We start from the raw sequence: 22,991 nt of genomic DNA on the forward strand, positions 1-22,991 counted from the left end.
AACCGTGAAAAAGGGTAGCCTGGCCATGGGGATGTTTTCCAGAGAAACAGCTTTAAAGGTGTACAGATAGAAAATAAGGATCATAAGAAATATGATTCTCTCAAAACTTTCTGTCTCCACACACATCTGGGAAGATTTGAGTGTTCTCAATTCCCACCTCTCCTATCTGGGTTCTCATATGTTTATCTGAAGAATGCTACAGTCTGACAAGAGACCCCCAGGACGGTACTATACTACCCTTCTTCTTATTGACTTTTTTACAAAGCCTACTTTTGTTTTACTACCCTTTTATCTTTCTTTTGGGTAAGAACTATAAGGGAAGCATAAATGTCTTCTTCCCCACCTTGGTGGACTGCCTTGAGCATCCCAAGTGACTCACGGTGTGTCTGTCAAATGTTTTTCAGACAAGAAGAAACTATGTGTTCAGTTTTGCAGAAATTGATTTTGCAGATGTTGCTATGTTGCGGAGAAACTTACACGTCTACAGCAAGATGCCTGCAAAATGTTCCAGCCCCAAGCTACCTTAAACTCATTAGCATCTTAAATTCTCCTTCTCCAGGAGGGTCTAAGCAGCCATTTTCAGATCATGCGATGCATGTACCAACATGTTTACCTGCTACACATGCGCCCTAAATGAACACAGCTGTTACACAGTAGTTACAAATAAACCTGCTATCCTCTGCTCTCCTATGTATAAAGTCTCCACCAGCACGGATCTCCGTGAGACACTGCTTTGGGAGATATTCCCAGTGTTCACCATTGCTTGTACAAGCAATAACCCCTTTCTTGACCTACGTCTGCTTCGGTTGTGCTTTTTGGCTCCAAACTCACCAAGAGACCAACCCATTGAGTTTGGTTACAATGGCACTATGCAGACCACAGACTCAGAAGAATAATCATTAACTGGGTGGCTTTCGAGGTGGCTGGGTTTTGTGGCAAAAACGAATGGTAAACTGCAAATTGACTTAGCCCCAGAGTAATAAAATTGTATTGAAGATGCTGGGAGGCTAAGAGCTGTTCCCGGAAGATTGTCACTGAGAGAACTTTTACAAAACAAACAATCCCACTTTGAGGAGCCTCACTCTACTTCCTTCCTTCCCTCTTCTTGCCACTGCCTCCTTCTTCATCTCTGTTCTTGTCCTAAAGGGAGGAGTGGAAGAATAAGGAATCGAGAAGAGGAAAAGGAAAAATGCCCAGTTTTGTTGGGGGGGAGGATTGAGTTTATTGAGTGGCTTGGCTATTCCAAGTTTTGCTCAAACTCTCACTTGGGTCTAGAAGAACTGGAGATGGGTCACACACCCACACCTCTCAGGCCACCCTCAAGTTTTCTTAGTTACTTGTGCATTGTTCTATCTTGCCTCAGGGCCTTTGCACTGACTGTTTCATCTATGCAGAACACTCTCCTTCCCCTCATCAGCCTGCTTCACTTTTGGAGCGTCTTCTTGCCTCCCCACAGGGCCCTGCTCTTGGTCCTCTTTTCCTAGCACATACCATATTGTACAGGAACTGGTTAAATACTGTCCTTAGACTGAAGTCACCAGAGGGTAAGGTCTGCTGCCTTCGAAGAGCTGACTGGATGCGCTACAAATATTGGATGCGGTAAAAATTGGGATAAAATGCCAGGTGGGCCTATAAGGGACTCAGGAGGGCCTTGGTTACTCAGGATCACAAGATTTCCTTTTGTATATAATCTGTAAGGATTTAATTCGGACACTTACAGGATTTCTCGTGTGAGGACGTAACAGTGAGTGCACGTGAGTGAACCGCGAAGAGTCGCCGCCCCTGCCCTCAAGAGTTTCACACATTAGTCACACCAATGGGATTTCCCAGGTCTTGTCTGCTCTCATCACTTGTACGGGTTTTGTCCTCACGTGAACTCCCTGAAAGGCTGGATCGTTTACTTCAGATTTTAGTAATTTAAAGGGCGCATTTTTACATGAAACAAAAAACTCTGGACGCATAAACTTGGTTAATTTGGAAGCAATTTCAAATAAATGTGAATTTTTTTTGTATCGATGAATCCTTCAAGAGCCCTCCGGGATCGCTCAGGCGCCGTGAGCTCTCCACGGCCCTCGGCGACCAGCAGAAGACCCCGAGCCGAGCGCCGGCAGGACGACCACCGTGCCCACGCCCCGCAACGCGCCCTCCGCCCCGTCTTGGGCCCGCAGCGCCCGAGCATGCGCCCTGAGGGCGGCGTGCGCGGCGTCCCGCCCGGCCCGGCCAGCAGGGGGCGCGGCGAGCGGGAGCGTCAGGCCCGAGTGCCGCGTCAGCTCGGGGCCCTGCGCCCTGGCCGCGGGTCAGAGGCCCTGAGTCAGCAAACCACCGAGGCGAAGACCTCCCATTTTCCTAGAGAGAACAAGTGGGCGTGGGGGACCCGGGGGTGGGGGGGTGGGTGGTGAAAAGGCCCGACCCGGAAGCGAAACGGAGAGAACTTCCGTTCTTTGTTCTGTCCCTGGTGTGTGGGTTTGTGACAGGGTCCGGCAGGGCCTGGTCTGTGTCCGGTCCCCCCTAGTCTCCCGTCCTTGCCCCCAGGGTGAGTCCGGCCGCCCCCGGGGCGCGCGGTGAGACGGAGGCTGTGGTCGCCGGGGAAGGGGGTGGTGGCCGTGCTGCTGCGGCCCGCGGGGTCCCCAGGCCCCCCCGGAGCAGGGTGCCGGGAGGCGCCGCTCGCTCTCCCGCAGCCGGTCCCTGACTCCGCTCCCCCGGAGGACCCCCGCGCCCCCCGAACGGGGCCCTGCGAGGAGGGGAGGAAAGGGGCTCCGGTCTGGTTTTGTGACTTAAACAGCGCCCAGCGCGATCACTTAAAAGTTCCAGTATGGCTGTGGAGGGGTCCCTCTTTAAAACAGCTGATGACAGCGACCCTAACTTAGTTCTCCGAGATGCTTTTATTTCACCTTAACACGGTTACTCGCGCCCGCCTCAAGAGAGGAGGTCAGTTTTACTTAGCTGGGTCTGAGGATCAGAGCGTGAGGAGAGCTACGACGTCCGCGCAGTTAGAACAAGGTCTGGGAGGGAGTGCAAACTCAGCTGCCGGGAATAATCCCGCTGGCGCCCTGTAAACCGAGACTCTTACGGGGAGTGGTACAGCTGTGTCTGTCTCCCGTTTCCAATTGTGTTAGATCCCTGATTTGATCCGCTTTTGAAGTGGGATTGAACACAGACCGGTGTGTATGCTCTGAGGAGCGTACGTAAATTCCACAGAGGATAAGCGGGATGATGAGCCTGAAATCTATGGAATAATTAGAGGAACGAAAGGTGTTATTCCCCAAGAAGTTTGTGGAGAGTGGGCATCATTTGGTTTCCAGTGTTTGGTGAACAGTTATGTGGAAGGAGAAGATCTTTCTTTGAAGCTCCGTAGGACAGTAGGCCTCTGTGAGGTGAAAGTCCAGGGGGATAGGTTTTCAGCTTACCATCCGAAGACCTCTCTAATGGCTGAGCTGTGCAGCCGTGGAACAGACTCCCTGCTGAAGTAGTTGAGAGTATCTAGCAAATTAGCTGACAGAACGTAGGAACTTGAGAAGGTGATTCTTACACTGGGGGAAGGTTGACCTGGAGAACCTTCGGTCCCCTTTCAGCTCTCTCCAGGGGTGCAGTGCCAGTACCAAGTTGTGGTCTTAATTGGTGTTTATTAGACTATGTCCTCTCTTATTCTTGTCTGTGAATATTTAGATATGTAGATTAGAGGTGAAGTTTACATGAATATTTTAAATTCCTTTTTCTTTTCTTTTTTTTCCTTAAATCATACAGCATTGGCATCAACTAAAGTCAGAATTCCTAGGAACTTGAACAGAGGCTGCTAAATTCCCAGTAATTGCTACTCTAGCCTTCTAGGGACTAACTCCAAAGAAGGAAGGAAAGAATCCATCAGGTAAAGCTTTCGGTGACTTGCTTTCACCACCAGGTCATCTTTCTCAGTGCCCAGGAACAGCTCCAGGGAGAGGGGTTGGCAGCAGAGCAGGAGAAGGGCCCTGCCTGGACCTGAAGCTGTGGGGCACAATGGAGATTTTTCTTTCTATGAGAAACATTGTTTACTGATCCTGACACTGGGGACTTGTTCTCAACAATGTGCTTTTGAGTTCCAGCTTTGGTTAACCCAGCTGTGAGGAGAGTGTCTGGCTTTTTTCCTCTGGAGTCAGAGCCTCTGACTTTCCTCTCTAAGGAGAGTTTGGACTGAGAGCTGATTTATTGGAGGTGTCTGCTTATAAACAGTCCTGGAAATTGTGAAGTTGCTTGATAGGAACAAAAAGATGACTGGCTCTGAGATTGTTGAAGGGACCCAGCAGGCAGGGTGATGGTGACAAGAAGTTGTGGCACCTTGGTTGCCGGTGGGCCTGGCTCACACCTGATTCAGTGGTTTTCACTGTGTAATGGCATTAGTGGTGGGCATTCTGTACCCCCTTGTTGCCCAAAGATTGGACTTCTCTGAACTCTCAGTGGCTCTCAGACAGGGCCCCTCCATTTTTTATGCCTTATGTGAATGCAACAGTCTCTAATGATGAAGCAAATACTTTTTGTGTTCCTGACTTTTTATTCCTTTCAATAGTGCTTTGCAATATAGTTGGTACTCAACAAATGTTTGTTATATGAGCAAATAAATAGATAGAGAGAGGTAGACAAAGTCCAAGGTTTTTTTTCTTTGCTCTTGTCTAAGTGTAAAGATGCTCTGGTGGCTGCTGCACCTAATCTAGATCTGTTGATTCTTGCTACAGCATTCAAGTGTGAAGTAGAAACTTCTACTTGAGACCCAAACCTTAGTCTAGCTCCTAATGTTGTATATTATTCACTAGAGCCACAGAGAACAGACCTCTTTTGATCGTCGTAGCAAATGGGGAGTAGGGACATTAGTAGGGATAAAAACGAAGTAATAAGTAACCGTGTGTTTTTAAAAAAGTATTGGTCCCTGCTTTAGGGACATAACATTCTGATCCAAGGAAATGTATTATGAGAGAAGGGAGATAAAAAGAAGGCTGCTGCTACCTTACCAGTGAGAGGAAACACAGCTCCCAGCCTTTTAATTATTATTATTATTTTTTTTTTTGAGGAAGACTAGCCCTGAGCTAACGTCTGATGCCAGTCCTCCTCTTTTTGCTGAGGAAGACTGGTCTGGGCTAACATCCGTGCTCATTTTCCTCTATTTTCCATGGGACGCCGCCACAGTGTGGCTTGACAAGTGGTGCGTCGGTGTGCGCCCTCGAACTGAACCTGCAAACGCTGGGCCGCCAAAGGGGAGCGCACGCACTTAACCACTGCATTACCTGGCCGGCCCCAACTCCCAGCCTTTTAGATCCTCATGAATATCTGCACTTGCTGCCTATAATGAGACTCTCCAGGACCACAGAAAGGCCCCACTTCCTCAGTCATATCCCACCTTTGACTGGGACTGTGAGCAGAAAACTGTCTTAGAAGAAAGAGAAGAAAGAATTTATCTGATTTCATTAACTAGATCTGAACCATTTGCCCTAGTTCTGTAAGACAGGTGTTGTTTCCCCAAGTTTTTTTTTGTGAGGAGATCAGCCCTGAGCTAACATCCGCCAATCCTCCTCTTTTTTTGCTGAGGAAGAGGGCCCTGGGCTAACATCGGTGCCCATCTTCCTCCACTTTATATGGGACGCTGCCACAGCACGTCTTACCAAGCAGTGCGTCGGTGCGTGCCCGGGATCCGAACCAGCGAACCCCGGGCCGCCGCAGCGGAGTGCGCGCACTTAACCGCTTGCGCCACCGGGCCAGCCCCAGTTTTTTTTTTTTTTTTTTTTTTTAATAATTTTATTTATTTATTTTTTTCCCCCAAAGCCCCAGTAGATAGTTGTACGTCATAGCTGCACATCCTTCTAGTTGCTGTATGTGGGACGCGGCCTCAGCATGGCCGGAGAAGCGGTGCATTGGTGCGCGCCCGGGATCCGAACCCCGGGCCGCCAGCAGCCAAGTGCGTGCACTTAACCGCTAAGCCACGGGGCCGGCCCTCTCCAAGTTTTTAAAATGAGAGGCAGAGATCTCGTGGAAACTTCCTCTGGTCTCTGTTATTGGGGGCTATTTCATTGCCCCTTTCCTCTAAGGTTAGCACCCAGATTTAATATAACAGCTAGAAACCTACTAAAGGAAGTTTATTTTCCTTCTACTAATTCTGTTGTTTATGAGGTTTTTTTTTTAATCTCTAAACAGTTAGTTTTATCCAGTATCCCAAATATTCTTTAAAGTTGGTATGATACATAACATTTTGCAATCTTTGTGTACACACTTTTTCACTTTACTCTGATATTTGTGACTTCAATAGTTGCTTAGTATTTCATTCTGTTAATATTATTTGGCACCAGCGTTCCCTTTTTTTTGTTGTTAACAAATATCACTCAGTGTGTTGAGGGACCTAAAGGTGGGATGTTGTTGAGGACCTTGGGCCCTCTCTGTGGTCCTCGTGTAGTCTCATTACAGGGAGTAGGTGTCTATATTCACCAGGATCTAAAAGACTAGTTCCAGTTGCTGCATTTCCTCTTGCTCTTCTTGGGTGCTAACTGAACTGCTAGTTCCCTTCTTTCTGTATTCAGGAGGTGTTTTTTTTTTTATTGTCTTTGAACCTTGAATTTTTGCTTCTGCAGCACTTCCTCATTCTCATTCACCTGCTTCCTGCCAAGTCTGCAAATAGGAGACCAGAGCTTCCAGCCCTACCCATGGAAACTCAGACTGATCGTGTATCTCAGGAACCTCAGGCCCTGCTTGAGAGTGGTAAGGAATAGGGATTCATTCATTCTTTTCTTCAGTCATTCAGCAATCATCTGTTGAAATCTCTTATTCACTGGGTACTGGGCTAATCCCTAGAGTCCAGGCGTGCATAAGGCACAGTGCTTGCCATTCAGTGGCTCACTAGTGAGGAAGGCTGATTGAAGACAATAATAATGTACAGCTTGATAGGTTTCAGAGCTGAGGCCTTGTTAAGGGCTGTGGGTTCCTTGTGCAGGATTAAGAAAACTGTGACAATCACTGAATTCCATTTTCCAGGCACTTTGTAACAGCTGACTTCATAGTCCTGCTTTGTGCTCTTCAGGAAGATGCACTTAGGAAAGCTCTTGGGAATCGCTTTGTAGGTCACAGGCAAAAGGATAAAATGTATAGGAAGCCATGAATGTTGTTTGTATTTTGCTTTCATAGATTGCCGCTGACTTTGGAGCCGGTTTCAATCCTAATGGGTATTCCCATGCTTCTCAGGAAAAGCATTTAAAGACTCTTTTCTCTGGGTGATTGTATACAATCTAGTGTCTCTAGGGGTTTAGAGTCTCTAAGGGACAAATATGTTAACATAAGAATTACAGGAAAAGATAACATGATCAAGCACAGAAACAGAAAACATTTGTAGTGTAGATTTGATCTAGGGATGGAGGAAAAGGAGAAGAGCCATGGGCATTATGTCTTCAGTCAGGATTGAGGTGAAGCTCCTAGTCTTCCTCTGGTCTAAGAGAGCTTCATGCAGTTGTGAGTTTGAGTTGAGAGAATGATTGAAGGGACATGAACAGGATAGTCTGTGTTTCTGGTCAAGCTTCGGAGAATGGACAAGAAGACACTAATCACTAACAGTGGCCCTAGGTTCATTGAGAGTAGAGTGACTGGAGAGAAAGGAAAGGACCTGGAGCAGATTGGAAGCAAGAATTAACAGGGCTTTGGACATCTCTCCGACAGGATGGACCCACACTAGATGTGCCTGTTGTAAGCACTTTTCGTGGCTGCAGAGGAAAGGAACTTAGAAATGTAAGAGGGAGTGGGTCTGAGGTTGTTCCAGGACCCCATGAGTTTCCTGTAGCTCAGGAGGCCAGAGATAGACTCCCTCATGGACCCTTTTATTGTTCTTCAGCTCTTCCCTCCTCAAAAATTCCTGCATTTTCCGACAAGGACAGCCTGGGGGATGAGATGCTGGCAGCTGCACTTCTAAAGGCAAAGTCCCAGGTGAGCTGTAGTTCCCTTTATCCTTCTTCTTTTCCTTCCCAGTTTGTGGAAATTCTTTGTGCAGTGACATTGCATTCAGTGCCCTAAACCATGATTCCCTCCATCAGGACCTCCATCTCTTCCTCTATCCTAACCTCCTCCTCTCCCCACTTCTCAAATGTGCATTGTTCCATCGCATCCGGAGTTATTTTTCTGGCACTGCCAGTCGCATCCCTTGCCGTGAAATTGCACGCGAACACGTCTCGTTTCAGGAGTTGGTGACATTTGAGGATGTTGCTGTGTACTTCATCCGGAAGGAGTGGAAGCGTTTGGAGCCTGCTCAGAGGGACCTCTATAGGGATGTGATGCTGGAGAATTACGGGAATGTGTTCTCACTGGGTAAGGAGTTACGCTTTCTCAGTAAAACTCCCTTGGCATTTCTTTACTTCTTTGTTTGCTAGTAACAGTTGAGTTACTGAAAATAATTAGCTAAGGATTGACTGAGTCTCAGAAAATTCTAACAATAGTAACTCCCATTTGTACAATAACCTGCAGTTTATAAAGAGTGTTCACATATAGATTCTCATTTAATCTTCACAGTAACGCAGCAATTGAGGTAGCTAGAATTATCCTCCTTTTATAAGTGAGGAAACAGAGGTCAGAGGTGTTAAATGCTTTACACACGGTGATGTAGCTGGTGAGTGACAGAACTCAAGCCCTGGTCTTTTGACTCCAAGTCTGGTAGTTTTTTTCATATTATTCTTAGGACTTAACATATAATTCAGAGACTTCCAAAAGATTAGCACATTGGGGTCCCTGAATGCGTGAACATTCTGGAACTCTGTCTCCTCCCCATCTCTGTTGGATTACCTCTAGGGACCTGTCGCATTGTTCAGGACCTAGGGCCACTGCTGCTCTTGTAGAAATTGCAGCTGGTTTTAGGGAGCAGTTAGCTTCTTAACCTTTAGTCTGTGGACTGTGAATTCCTCGTCTCTCACTGACTCTCAGGGAGAACATTTTTCTGAGCACTGCCAGGGGGGTCTTCCTAACTCCCATGAGACCTCCCTGTACATTTCCTTTCTGTCCCCTGCAGATTTGGGGTCTGGGTTTGAGCTCTGGGACTGCTCAGTATGAGCAGGATAAACCTTGTCCCATGTCTTTCCCTGTGAGCAGGGTTCCCGTTTCTGAATTTTGACATGATCTCTGGGCTAGAGTGAGAGGAAGAGCCGAGGGTCCTGGGTTTGAAGGGAACTGAGAGCAGAGAGGTCCTGTTCAGGTGAGGGAGAAACAGCTATTTCTGTCCTTAACACGCATTGCCTTGTTTTTACTTTTTAAAACATTGACAAATTAAAAACTAACTTTCTAGACCGTTTACCCTTATCCTCTATGCCTGAAGTTCCCTTTAGAAACCCCAAAGCAGTGACAATAGAGAAGTCAGACATATCCTCACATTTTAGCGTAGCCTTCTAGGCCTAGGGCCCAGAGATAGACTGAACTCCGTCTTTTGCGCATTTCCATGGATTTGGCATGTGTGGCTCAACTGTAGACATGATTGTTCTTTTCACCTGGGGCTTAGGGGTTACTAGTGGCCTTACTATTGTTGCTTCTTCCTGCTCTGCTACTGTTTCTCATCACCTTCCCCACTTTTCTCAATACCTGTCTCTGTTTGGTTTTCTGTATTTGCTCTCCCCTATCATTCTTCAACTGTTATGGTAGTCACCACGTCCCCAGTTATATATATACTCTCTGACCTCTCTGAGGACTGTGTCACCTCATTAAACACCATGTCTTTCTCTTCTAGTTTTCGTTCCCTGCCTTTGCCTGATCTGTCTTCCTCTCCTTGCATATCCAGCTTTCTCTGTACTTCCAGCTCTTTTTGCTTTCTGCCTCACTCCTTCCCTGTTTCCTCCACCCAGTTCTCTTATTCTGCCTCAGCTGCACACAGCCCGGGCGGGCCTTTCTGCACGCAGAGAGGAGGCATGTGCTTTTAGCCCTGTAAACATTACTCAGGTGATTATCCTGTCCTCTGGTTTTGATTCTTCCACAAGGACCAAGTGACATTTGTATTTTGTATTGTGCCAGATGGTGAGACCAGAACTGAGCACAAGCAAGAAATTTCTCAAGATACGGGATCACATGGGGTGCTATTGGGAAGACTCCAAAAGGATATTTCTCAGGGTCTTAAGTTTGAAGAAGCCTATGAACAAGAAGTCACTCTAAAGGGGCAGCTGGGGAGCTCCTCTGGAGAAAGATTGAATAGGAAGATACAAGATTTTGATCAAGTGACAGTTGAGGAAAAGCTAAGCCCCATGGGAGAGAGAAGTGAGAAATATAATGATTTGGGGAACAGCTTCACTGTGAGTTCCAACCTCATTTCACATCAGAGACTTCCTATGGGAGATAGACCCCATAAGTGTGATGAATGTAGCAAGAGCTTTAATCGAACTTCAGACCTTATTCAACATCAGAGAATCCACACTGGGGAAAAACCCTATGAATGTAGTGAATGTGGGAAGGCCTTCAGCCAGAGCTCACATCTTATTCAGCATCAGAGAATTCACACTGGAGAGAAACCTTATGAATGTAACGATTGTGGGAAGACCTTCAGTTGTAGCTCTGCCCTCATTCTGCATCGGAGGATCCACACTGGGGAGAAACCTTATGAATGTAACGAGTGTGGAAAAACCTTTAGCTGGAGCTCCACCCTTACTCATCATCAGAGAATCCACACTGGAGAGAAACCATATGCTTGTAATGAATGTGGGAAGGCCTTCAGTAGGAGCTCCACCCTCATTCATCATCAGAGAATCCACACTGGAGAGAAGCCCTATGAATGTAACGAGTGTGGGAAGGCCTTCAGCCAGAGCTCACACCTCTATCAGCACCAGAGAATCCACACTGGAGAGAAGCCCTATGAATGTATGGAATGTGGAGGGAAGTTTACCTATAGTTCAGGCCTTATTCAGCATCAAAGAATCCACACAGGGGAGAATCCCTATGAATGTAGTGAGTGTGGGAAAGCCTTTAGGTATAGCTCAGCTCTTGTTCGCCATCAGAGAATTCACACTGGAGAGAAGCCTTTGAATGGAATGGGAATGAGCAAAAGTTCTCTCCGAGTTACTGCTGAATTAAATATCAGAGAGTCTACATGAAAGAGAGCCACACACCTGTTTTCCTCACTTCTGCTGAGTCTGAAGAGCTCCTGCCTTACAAGTATGAACAACTTAGAATGTGTCCCTTCCAACTCAGACCTTTTACTTTAGAGAATGGGGCAAATTGGGCCAATCATCCTGGCACCGTGATTAGCAACCTAGTCAGTTTCCCCAGGAATGATAGCAGCCTTGAAAAATTAGGAGGCAAGCAGCAGATGAAGTGCTGGGAGTAGAGGGAAGCTCTGGGACCAGTCACCTTCCATTTGGAAGGGAATTTGCACTAGACCATATTTCTCACACCAGGGGAGCCTTTCTTTCCGAGGTGGGGATGGAAGCACAGTAGGAATAAGATTCTAAGGATTCCTCTAGGTGGAGTCAGTATAGTTAGCACAGGAGGCAGTAGAAAGAATGTTCTGGGTCCTGTTATTTGCTAGGAAGGGGAAATGGAGGCTGTATTTCAAAGCCACTATTCCTAATCCAGCTTTAAGTTTTGATAAGGAATGTGCTATTTTGTTTCATGATTTCATTAGTCATGGAAATTTGGTCCTGAGGGATTTGTTATTTTATTGAAGAGGGGGGAAGAGCCCAAGAGAGGCTTTCTGTGGTGACTATCGTTTAGGGCTCTTGGAGCAGCAAGACCAGGTTTCCAACAGCAGTCTGGCAATTTTGTTGGGAAACCCATTGTCCTTCCCTGTTGTGACAGAACTAACTGGGAAATCCATCTAATCAGTGAGTCTGACATGAGGGAGAGGATCAAAAGCATTTAGCCTTGGCCTCTGTTTCCTTTCCTCCCTTCTCTCTCTCACCACTCCTGTGATGAAAAGTGATTTAATCTGAGCCTCTAGTTACTGAGGATGCTTTTAAGGAGCTCGTTCAACCAGCTTGCCCTGTCCCATGTTACCTGTGACCTGTGACATCTGGCCCCGCAGCCAGCCCTCCCCTGACCGCGCCTCTGACGTCAGCAGCAGAGTATGAATGCGAACATAGAGCAAAGCCCAGAGAAGGAAGGCTCTGGCCTGAGCCTGGCGGCAGGGCTCCTTGCTGGGTGAAGGTGGAGCTCCTGAGTTTTCCCAGTGGAAGGGGTGACCTCTCCTTGAGTTTTCCCAATCCTGCTCATCCTGTAGCGTAAATGAAGTGCACTATTAAACAGAATAGTTTTTCAGAAGGAGAGATGGAGTGTGTTTCTGTGCAGGGGCCAGATTTATTTCAGTTAAAACATTTTTTTACAGACAGACCTTTTCTCTTAGTCACAAACACATGACCTCTTTCCCTCGAGACTCCATTGTATTTCTCTAGATACTGCCACAGACTAAATCGTTTAGACAGTTGCTCCCACCGTCATACACACATGTAGGATTTTACGTGCTGCGTATCATTCTGTGGTACGATACTTAGGACCAGCAACTCAAACTAGAAAGGTGTTACTGGTAGGGTCCCTGACAAAAGCTGGGTAGCAGTGGGCGTATTTAGATTTCTTGGTTTGGTGGGAGGATGTTACAGTCATGGAGAAGATGAGGAAATGTCTGGAACTCTGGCCTCTGAAAAATTTTGGATCATATATTGTGATTGACCATCTAATATGTTTTTAATTTCTTAAAGCTATAATGAAACTCAGCATTTTGGCTCTTCTTTGACGTGATTCACCACATACTTGCAAGTAAACTTTTTTTCTCAAAGTGTAGACCACAAACTATCCATATTAGAATCACTAGGCTGCTTGTTAGTAATGCAGGTTTCTGTCCCCCAAATCAGACCTATAAAATAGTTTCTGAGGATAGAGCCTAAAAATTTATGCTGAGAAGGAGGAAATAGTAATGGAATAGTTAGAGAAAAGTTCCAGGAGGTGATAAACTTGCGCTGGGTCTTACAGGACAGATGATCTGTGGTAAGGAGTGGAGCTTCTGGACAGGACATTTTGGGGTGGGCCTGAGCATGGCCACTGATGTGGAGGTTCCTGTTGTGGAGCTCCGGAAAAGACCCTTGAACAGGTAAAACTGCTAGGTGATGAATAGTCACTATACATGAAGGATCAGCCCCTTCTCTGCCCAGATGCTGAACCCCCTCCCCCGCCCCAAAAAGGCTTCCTGACTTCCTTCAGAGCGTCTCAGGGGGACCTGAAACTGATCAGGGCGATTGCATGAAAAATGTTAAATATCTTTGAACTACTATAATATTTTATTTACTTGATTCTCCTGATTATTCCTATTTCCCATAATGATTCCTCTTTTCTCAGTCCCAAACTGAGCATTCCTTGATGTTCAGTCATAGTATGAGTTTGTCTCTGTGCCATTATCCTGGGAACCCATTTACTCCCATGGCTTCAACTATTACCTCTATGTAAATAAGTTTTTTTTTCTTTTTTTCTTTTTTTTTGAGGAGGATTAGCCCTGAGCTGACATCTGTCACCAATCCTCCTCTTTTTGCTGAGGAAGAGTGGCCCTGGGCTAGCATCCATGTCCATCTTCCTATACTTTATATGGGATGCCGCCACAGCATGGCATGACAAGCGGTACGTTGGTGCGCACCCGGGATCCGAACCCTGGCCGGCAAAGCGGAGCCTGTGCATTTAACCGCTACGCCACCGGGCTGGCCACTATGCAAATGAGTTTTAAATCTGTGTGTGTGGTACTGAGCTCTCCCAGGCTCCAGTCTTGGGTCTCGAGCAGAATGCAGGGCATTTACGCTTGGACTGCTGAAAGTTTCAAATTACATGTTTCAAACCAGATACGTCTTTCTCGTTAACTGCCCCTCTCGAAATTTCTGAAACCTCGCAGGGTCAAAACTTCTGAGTTTTATTTGATTATTCTTGTCCTACATCTAACCAGCGTCACGTCCTGGGCGGGTTCAATAAGCATGGAGTGAAAAGATAAGAGATAGTTGTCAAAGGGAAAAGTTTCAGAGTTGAGGTCATGGAGGCGGTGGGATTTCCAAGTGATGGTACTAATAGTAGCTGTCATGTAGCATGTGCTCTGCCTGGCCCTTTTCAAAGTGGTTTTTATATATTAAATCATTTAATCCTCACAACAACGTGTGTACAACAACCTGTTTGTGAGGCAGGTGTTAGTATTAACTCCATCTTACAGATGAGGAAACAGAATTGAACTTGCCCAGAGAGGTGACAATGAGATCAGAGAATGGAAGACCTCCTTTGGGTGGCTCTACTTGGTAGAAGGCTGGACCACATGGCCTAGATGGCTTGAATGTGAGGTGGGGAGACATGTATGAGGAGTAAATCTCATCCAGGCGATTGTCGTGTCCTGTCAGTTATGACTACAATCTCCTCCATAGTTCCTCCTCTTCATTTCCATTGCTACTAATGCTAGAGTTCAGGTCCTTATTACTTCTCCCCTGGATTATATAAATCTTCTCCTAATGGATTAATATATTTTCTCTCAAGGTAATCTCTCCAAAGCACTACACCCATCTTGTCACTCCTTTATCAGAAAGTTTTAGTGGTTTCTTCCTTATAGAATAAAATTTAAACTCATTAGCTGTATAGTCAAGGCTTTCCTTGAGTTGGTCTCTCTATAACTGCGTAGGCTTATCTCTTACTGGTCTTCTTTACACATCTGAAAACCAGGTTTTATTCAGAACTATTGCAATAGGGGAAAAGAGACCTCAGTACAGAACTGGCTCAATTCTGAATACAGCATGGTCAAGTGGGAAGTTATAGCCAAGCAGCTAGGTGGGAGTGAGTGGATGGAAAATTTCTAAGAGGAAACATCAAGAGTAAGAGGGGTTTTGGCTAAACTGACCTAACAGGATTCTTGTTGAAGACAGGTCAGGGTGATCAGACATCACCCTTGGGTGATGGTGGAGAGAGAAGAGCCCGATTTGAGACCGAGGGGAGATCAGATATGGAGGATGGGGGAGCTCTTGCTAAACTGGCTTTAGCAGCATTCTTGCTAAAACTAGACTTTACAAGGAAGTGCACTGCTGGGCCTAGGAGGAAGTTCAGGAGCCTGAGTCAAGTTTGGTCAAGCAAAGAATCTGTCACTTCAAATAGCAAAATGATAACAAGGCTTCATACACGCCCCACGTTCACGCCCATGAGTTTGTTCACTCACAGTGTTCCCCTGACCTGCCCCAGCTCCTCACATCCAGTCAAGGAAAATTAGAGTCCAAGAGGGCCTTAGGAACCATCTTCAACCTCTCAGTGCAGACTTTCAATAGTATCCCTGACAGATGCCTGTCCATTCTCTATCGTAATATCTTTGGGGATGAGAGGCACATTGTAGCACCGGGCAAAAGCAGACCATTCCACTGTTGAGCATTCTGATTGCTGGAAATTAAGTTGAGCTGAATTCTGCCTCCTTGTAAGCTTCTGCCTTCCACTGTTAGCTTCTGGTTTTGCCTTCTCATCTGTGCAATGAGAGGGATGGGCAAGATTTCCCAGGATAGTATCGGTCATAGCAAAAGCAGTTTCATTCCTAACGCCCCCTGCCCATCCCAAGTCATGCCTGTTCTTTGAGATCCAGCTCAAATAATTCTGAGAAAGGATATTATGTGAGAAATTCCCAAGTAAGGGAAGAGCCTGAACATTTCAGCTAACAGAAGTGTGAACCATGGAGTGGTGGTGGAGAAGAATATCTTAAATTGTTTCTTTTTCATTAAAAGATTTTTAAAAACTCCCCAAAGATATTTTCTTCTTTTTTTCGTAAATTGTTTATGGAGTTTTAATTTTTTCTACTTCAAAAAATAAAGGAAAGCCCAGTCAAGTGCATTATTTTAAATGTCAGTAATGAAGAACTAAAGATTTTGAAATGAATAAAAAATTACGTGGACTATTTTCAACATACAAAGGTAAATATGGTCACCAGAGTTGTTCCTCCCAGAATGACAAAGGATTCATATTATCTTCCTCCACAAGTGTATTTTTCCTTACTTACATATATTCCCTATTTTGGTTGCTGGTATCATCAACTTCCTAGTCAGCCAAGCCAGAAACCTGGGAATTGTCTGGATGCCTCATTTCTCTCCGTCTCCTCAGCCCTACAGCTTGTCCGTCAGTATCTCTAGCCCATCCTTTTTTGCCCATTCCTGTGACCCCTGCACTGACCTAGGCCGTCCTTAACTCATTTGTGGACTTTGGCACCAGCCTTACAGCAGGTCTGTTTGCTTCCAAAGTCTTTCTCCTCTAATCCATTCTTCATACCTATGCACGTGTTGTCTCTCTCAAATTCTAATTGGGTGACACCACCTCAAAACCTTTCAGTGGCTCCTTTTCATCTGCTAGGTCAAAGTCCAAATTCTTTATCAGGATGTAGAGCTTTTCACTTCCTAGCCTTGCCTACTTCCCTCTCCTACCCCCTAGCACCCGTCTCACTCCAACTCCTCCCTCCCACATACTTTACACTGAAGGGATGCAGAACTACAGTTACAGGAGCACAAATGCTGTTTAATGCCTCTATGCCTTTGCACATGCTGTTCCTTCTTCCTGAATGCCCTCCCTTCCTTGTCCACCTAACAAACTCCTATTCATCTTTGAAAACCTCATCATAAGCTTCACCTTTTCTATGGAGCCTTTCCAGGGCATCATGCATGCCCTCTTCCACCCCCACTGAGCTCATCGTTTTCTCCAAACTGCCTCTGCATCTTGTACCTACTTTCATTATTGGCTTATTCCCCCATCTGTTACTTATTATTTGTTCATACATCTGACTCCCCTACTATGGTGGGTTTCTTTTCCTACATTTTCACACTTTTCTACTGCAAATAAGTATTGCTTTCATAATCAGAAAAAAATAAATATTAAGAAAAAGAGAAAATAAAAATAGTAACATCCATTGAGCACTTACTCTGTCAGGCATTGTTCTAAGCACTTTATACGTTAACTCATTTAATCCTCATAACAGTCCCGTGAGGAAGTACTACGATTGCCCCCATTTTTATTCCTTTTCTTCAGGAAAGAAGGAAGGAGGGAAAGAAGGGAGGGGAGTTCACCAGCCGCACAGTAAATGATGCAGTGAGATTCAGACCACCAGAGGGAACCCCAAGCCCCTCCTCTGATGCCCCTGTCCTCTCACTGATGCTTGAAGCTCTTCAACAGCAGGTCAGTGAGTTCTGTGGGGGATCCAAAGATGAACGAACCACGGTTCCTGCACTGGAGGAGGCTCCCGTCTAATGGGAGACACAAACCCTGTGTTGATAATACAAGACAGAATGAGATGCCAGGAGACGTACAACATCATAATAATAGCTGATGTTTATTTTTATTTTATTTTTTTTAAGTTTATTTTTTTATTGAGGTAACATTGGTTTATAACATTATATAAATTTCAGGTGTACATCATTATATTCCCATTTCTGTGTAGACTACATCGTGTTCACCACCAAAAGACTAATTACCATCCATCACCATACACATGTGCCCTAACACCCCTTTTGCCCTTCTCCCTCTGCTCTTCCCCTCTGGTAACCACCAATCTAATCTCTGAGTTTATGTGTTTGTTTGTTGTTGTTGTTTTTGTCTTCCACTTATGAGTGAAATCATATGGTATTTGGCTTTCTTCCTCTAGCTTATTTTGCTCAGAGTAATACCCTCAAGGTCCATCAACAGCTGATCTTTATTGACTTACCTACATGCCGGCATGTATTGTCTTCACAATACGTATTAGCTTGTCTTCACAACAGTTATATGTGCTGTTCGTCCTATTAATCTCTCCATTTTACAGATGAGAAAACTGAGGCACAGAGTGGTTAAGTAACTTGCCTAACGTTAAAGGGTTAGTCAGCAGTGGAGCAGGGATTTGCACCCAGGCAGGCTGGCTCCAGAGCTTGGGCTGTTGATTACACCACTGTCCTGTCTCTCTACAGGTGAAGTGGAGGGTTTCAAAGAGAGGAAGCTTGCGTTCTGCTTGGGGAGGGGTGAGGCACATGGTGGTCACAAAAGGCTTCATGGAGGAAATGGCATTAAAGCTAAACTGAGAATATAGATAGTGAAGGGGAGGAAGACTATCCTCTACCCACTCTGGGTCCTTTCTGGCTGGGCTACACATTAAATTGACATGAGACCGAATAGCAGGAGAAAATCAAACAAAGCTTTATAACATGTATACATGGGAGAAACTCAGGAAACTGGGTAACTGGACAAAATGGCGGAGGTTCTCATGTTAAATACTATCTTCAGGTAAAGACAAAGGAGGATGTTGTTGGGGGAGGGGTAGAATCAGCTATGGGAAATTACCAGAAAAGCGCAGTAAACAAGAGTAAGGTTAATATGTAGATTTAACTCCTTGCCTTCCACACTGATAAGAGTTTCTAGAGATAAGGTCATCCCCCCTTCCTGGTGCAGAAAGGGAGATACGTTTACAAGTGGAGATTTCCCTTATAAATGTAAATGTCTCTTACAAAGGATAACTTCTATTTTTACTTGGTTTTCAGAGCTTTGATAAGAATGGGCTTAGCAAAGACCCTCGCAGTCTATCCATACCCAGAATTATCTATGGTGATGGCCTAGTCCTGGGGACAGGGCTTCTATCTTCATTTTTTTTGTGTGTGTGTGTGAGGAAGATCAGCCCTGAGCTAACATCCATGCCAATCCTCCTCGTTTTTTTCCCCTTTTTCTCCCCAAAGACCCAGTAGATAGTTGTATGTCATAGTTGCACATCTTTCTTAGTTGCTGTGTGTGGGACGCCACCTCAGCATGGCCGGAGAAACTGTGCGTCAGTGGTCGCCAGGATCCGAACCCGGGCTGCCAGTAGCAGAGCGCGCGCATTTAACCGGTTAAGCCACGGGGCCGGCCCCTCCTAGCTTAAATTCTTTTAGGCAGGTAGTGGCGCGGGGTGGGGGTGGGGGGTGGTCAAAGTTTCTTTCTGAGTCTTCTGAGCCTTTATTGTCTTCAGCTTGAAATAATCCATATACCAGAGTGGCACATCTTGGGGCAGCCTGCCCTGAACCCCATCAATAGGTAAAATACAGACAGCCATTTCTCTTTTAGTCACAAGCATGTGACTTCTCTTTCCCTCAAGACTCCATCCTATTCCTCTAGATACTGCCACAGACTGCCTCAGGCATTACTCAGTCACTGCCACCTTCGTACCCACATATGGGATTTTATGTGCCACGTGTCATTCCGTGTGGTACGATACTTAAGACCGTGGGCAGGCAGGAATCATTAAGACAAAGTAGCCAGAAACGTGAAATACCACTGCCACCTCTCCCTCCCATTCCTGTCTGCTTCGTCATAGTTTGGACGCAAGGATGAAAACTTCCAGTGAAAAGAAGGTTTAGATTGTCTTTTCCGTAGGAAGAAGCTGATGCACCATGAGAATCATAAAGGGCAACAAATAATCAAAAAAATTGCTTTTAAAAAATCACCTTTTAAATCACCTGTCTTGTATCCTGAATTGCACATATAATTTCTTAGTAATACTCATCTGCTTTAATTACACCACAGAAAAACCTCACCCTGGCAGCTGCACGCGATTCCCTGGGGGTAGCCCACTGCCCCATTTTCTTCATGTCTCGCCCTGTTCAGAAACTGTCCCGTGCCCCGTCATGAGTTTCCATCGCCTACTCCACGACCTGGCATTGAAGGCTGTCAACTCACCAGCCTCCCCAGGTCCCACCCAGCTGCTTCTCTCATGAGTGTGCCACTTACTCTCCACTGCCCTGCCCTTGCTGGTGCTGTTCCTCTGTTTGCAATGTCCTTCCCTCCTTTCCCTGATTGCTAAAATCCTAGTATGTTAATATCAGGGGAAAAGTATTTCAAGCAGAAGGAACAGCAACTGCAAAGGGCCTTTGGAGAGGAACGTGCTGGGAACAGTGAGGGGCATTGCAATCTAGGAAGGGTTGCATTCTGAAGGTCAGATCATCAGATGTGAGGGGGTTTTCTCATACAGAATCCTTGATCCTCAATCCAGTAAAATTCTGATAGACAATTTCTCTACAGTTATCACATGCAAGGGTCACGCCATATGAATCTTCTCACGTCAAGCCACATGTGACCCCGGGTGTAGCTTCTCCTACTAAGAAGCCGCATGTGTTTGTGTGTTTATTTGCTTGAGTTTCTTCGTGGTTTTTTTTTAAATAACATTTTTATTGAGATGATAATTCACACACCATACGATTCACCCATTTAAAGTATACAATTCAGTGGTTTTTAGTATTCACAGAGTTGTGCAACCATCACCACAATCCAGTTTAGAACATTTTCATCACCCTAAAAAGAAACTCCAGGGGCCAGCTCAGTGGCATAGCGGTTAAGTTCACGCATTCCACTTTGGCGGCCTAGGGTTCGCTGGTTTGGATCCTGGGCACAGACCTATTCACTGCTCGTCAAACCATGCTGAGGTGGCGTCCCACATAGAAGAGCTACAACTCTACAACTATGACACTTGACTATGTACTGGGGCTTTGGGAAGAAAAAAGAAAAAGAGGAAGATTGGCAACAGATGTTAGCACTGGGCCAATCTCCCTCAAAAAAAGAAAAGATGATTGAAAAGCATCCAAAAAAAAAAAGAAACTCCATACCATTTAGCAGTCACTCCCCATTTCCCCCTAACTCCCCCAGCCCTAGGCAACTACCAGTCTACTCCCTGTCTCTATGGATTTGCCTATTCTGGACATTGTGCACAAATGGAATCATAATCATATCATAGGTGGTCTTTTGTGTCTGGCTTCTTTCAGTTAGCATAATGATGTCAGAGTTCATCTATGTATGTTGTAGCACAGATCTGTACTTCATCCTTTTTTATGGCTGAATAATATTCCATTGTATGTATATGCCACATTTTGTTTATTCTTTCATCCATTGATGGACATTTGGGTTGTTTCCATTTTTTTTGTTATTATGAATAATGTTGCTATGAACATTTGTGTACAAGTTTTTGTGTGGATATATGTTTTCATTTCTCTTGACTGTATACCTAGAATAGGAATTTCTGGGTCAAATACTTTATTTAACCTTTTGAGAAAATGCCAGACTGTCTTCCAAAGTGGTTGTCCCATTTTACATTCTTACCAGCAATATTTAGGCTTCTGATTTCTCTACATCCTCAACACTTGTTATTATCTTTTTTATTGTAGCCATCCTAGTGGGTACGAAGTGGTCTCACTGTGGTTTTGATTTGCATTTCCCTGATGACTAATTATGTTGAGCATCTTTCCATGTGCTTATTGTCCATTTGTATATGTTTTTGGGAGAAATGTCTATTCAGATCCTTTGCCTATCTTTTAATTGGTTGTCTTTTTATTATTGAGTTGTAAGATATATTCTAGTGCCTTATCATATAAACAAGATCTGCAAAAATTTTCTATCATCCTGTGGATTGTTTCACTTTGTTGATGATGTCTTTTGAAGCACAAAAGTTTTTAATTTTGTTGATGTCCAGTCTATCTCTTTTTCCTTTGGTTTCTTGTGCTTTTGGTGTCTGTATTCGTTAGGGTTCTCCAGAGAAACAGAAACCATAGGATATATATAGATATATAAGAGGAGGTTTATTATGGGAATTGGCTCATGTGATTTTGGAGGCTGATGTATGTCACAATATTCTACCGGGAAAGCTGGTGCTATAATGCAGTCTGAGTCTGAAGGCCTGAGAACCTCAGGTGCTGCTGGTGTAATTCCCGGAGTCTGAAGGCCTGAGAACCAAGGCACTCCTGATGTTGGAGGGCAGGAGAAGATGGGTGAACCAGCTGAAGAAGCGCGAGAGAGGGGCCGGACCATGGCGCAGCGGTTAAGTGCACGAGCTCCGCTGCTGGTGACCTGGGTTCGTGATCCTGGGCGTGCACCGATGCACTGCTCGTCAGGCCATGCTGTGGCGGCGTCTCATATAAAGCAGAGAAAGATGGGCACGGATGTTAGCCCAGGGCCAGTCTTCCTCAGCAAAAAGAGGAAGATTGGCATGGATGTTAGCTCAGAGCTGATCTTCCTCACAAAAAAAAAGAGAGGGAATTTGCCCTTTCTCTGCTTTTTTGTTCTATTGGGGCCCTCAGTAGATTGGATGATGCCCACCCAATTGGTGAGGGCAATCTTCTTTATTCAGTCTACCTATTTGAGTGCTCATCTCTTCTGGAAACACCCTCACAGACACATCCAGAAATAATGTTTTACCAGCTGTCCAGGCATCCCTTAGCCCTGTCAAGTGGGCACATAAAATTAGCCATCACAGTGTCATATCTAAGAAACCACTGCTGGTGAGAATGTAAAATGGTACAGCCACTCTGGAAAAACAGTTTGGCAGTTTCTCATAAAGTTAAACATACACATACGATATGACCCAGTGGCCCCAATCCTAGGTATCTACCCTAGAGAAATGAAAGTTATGTTCACACAGACACCTGTGCACTGACGTTATAACAGCTTTATTCATAATCTCCAAAACCTGGGCACAAATCAAATGTCCGAGTGATGAGTAGATAACCAAATTGCCATACAACGTACAATGGAACACTGCTTAGCAAGAAGATGGAATAAGCTATTCCCACTCGCAACAGCTTGGATGAATCTAAAAAGCATTTGCCCAGCGAAAGAAGCCAGTCTCAAAAAGTTACCTACTGTATCATCCCATTTATATGACATTCCTGAAAAGACAAAACTACAGTGATGGAGAACAGATCAGCGGTGGCCAGGGTAGGAGTGAAGGGAAGCTGTGACTGTACAGGGCTGCAGGAGTGAGTTGTTGATGGAGCCCTTCTGTATTGTGATTGAGTGGGAGTTCCACAAATCTATACGTGTTAAAATTCATAGACTGAAAAACAAAAGAAAAAACTCACTGTGCACGATAATTTAAAAAATTTTAAAATGTCTACCTCGTGGATTGTTGAGTAGACAAAATATGTCCCGTGCAGGACACCGCCACTTGATCATGGGCATAGTTGACTTGGTCAGACAGGAAGAAACTGGACGACGGCTGGGAGAACACTGTGTGTTACAGGCTGGCCTGTAGGGGCCAGGCCCGTCCAGGCCCCACGAGCGAAGCCGCAAGGAAG

At 45.2% G+C, this 22,991-nt stretch overlaps 1 protein-coding gene across 2 annotated transcripts; it reads left to right on the top strand.

Annotated features, from left to right (window-relative positions):
• Nucleotides 1–2,445: 2,445 nt before the first annotated feature.
• Nucleotides 2,446–14,074, top strand: ZNF3 (zinc finger protein 3). 2 transcript variants are annotated; one of them, XM_058569187.1, is made up of 6 exons: nt 2,446–2,533; nt 3,745–3,865; nt 6,588–6,714; nt 7,835–7,926; nt 8,178–8,304; nt 9,988–14,074. In XM_058569187.1, the coding sequence occupies exons 3-6, from the start codon at nt 6,660–6,662 to the stop codon at nt 11,055–11,057; spliced, it is 1,344 nt and encodes a 447-aa protein (XP_058425170.1). In that variant the 5' UTR covers nt 2,446–2,533; nt 3,745–3,865; nt 6,588–6,659; the 3' UTR covers nt 11,058–14,074. The 2 variants fall into 2 exon arrangements, with proteins under 2 accessions (XP_058425170.1, XP_058425169.1); XM_058569186.1 differs by lacking the exon at nt 2,446–2,533 and adding an exon at nt 2,569–2,928.
• The last annotated feature ends 8,917 nt before the right edge of the window (nt 14,075–22,991 follow it).

Source organism: Diceros bicornis, chromosome 26, assembly GCF_020826845.1.
Source record: "Diceros bicornis minor isolate mBicDic1 chromosome 26, mDicBic1.mat.cur, whole genome shotgun sequence".
In the NCBI taxonomy this organism is placed as follows: Eukaryota; Metazoa; Chordata; class Mammalia; order Perissodactyla; family Rhinocerotidae; genus Diceros; species Diceros bicornis.

Bases quoted from the DNA above. Each gene is read 5' to 3' on its own strand.
- ZNF3 (XM_058569187.1), top strand. From the start codon at position 6,660: ATGGAAACTCAGACTGATCGTGTATCTCAGGAACCTCAGGCCCTGCTT. The intron at 6,715-7,834 runs GTAAGGAATAGG...ATTGTTCTTCAG, and splicing joins TCAGGCCCTGCTTGAGAGTG to CTCTTCCCTCCTCAAAAATT. The intron at 8,305-9,987 runs GTAAGGAGTTAC...GTATTGTGCCAG, and splicing joins CGGGAATGTGTTCTCACTGG to ATGGTGAGACCAGAACTGAG.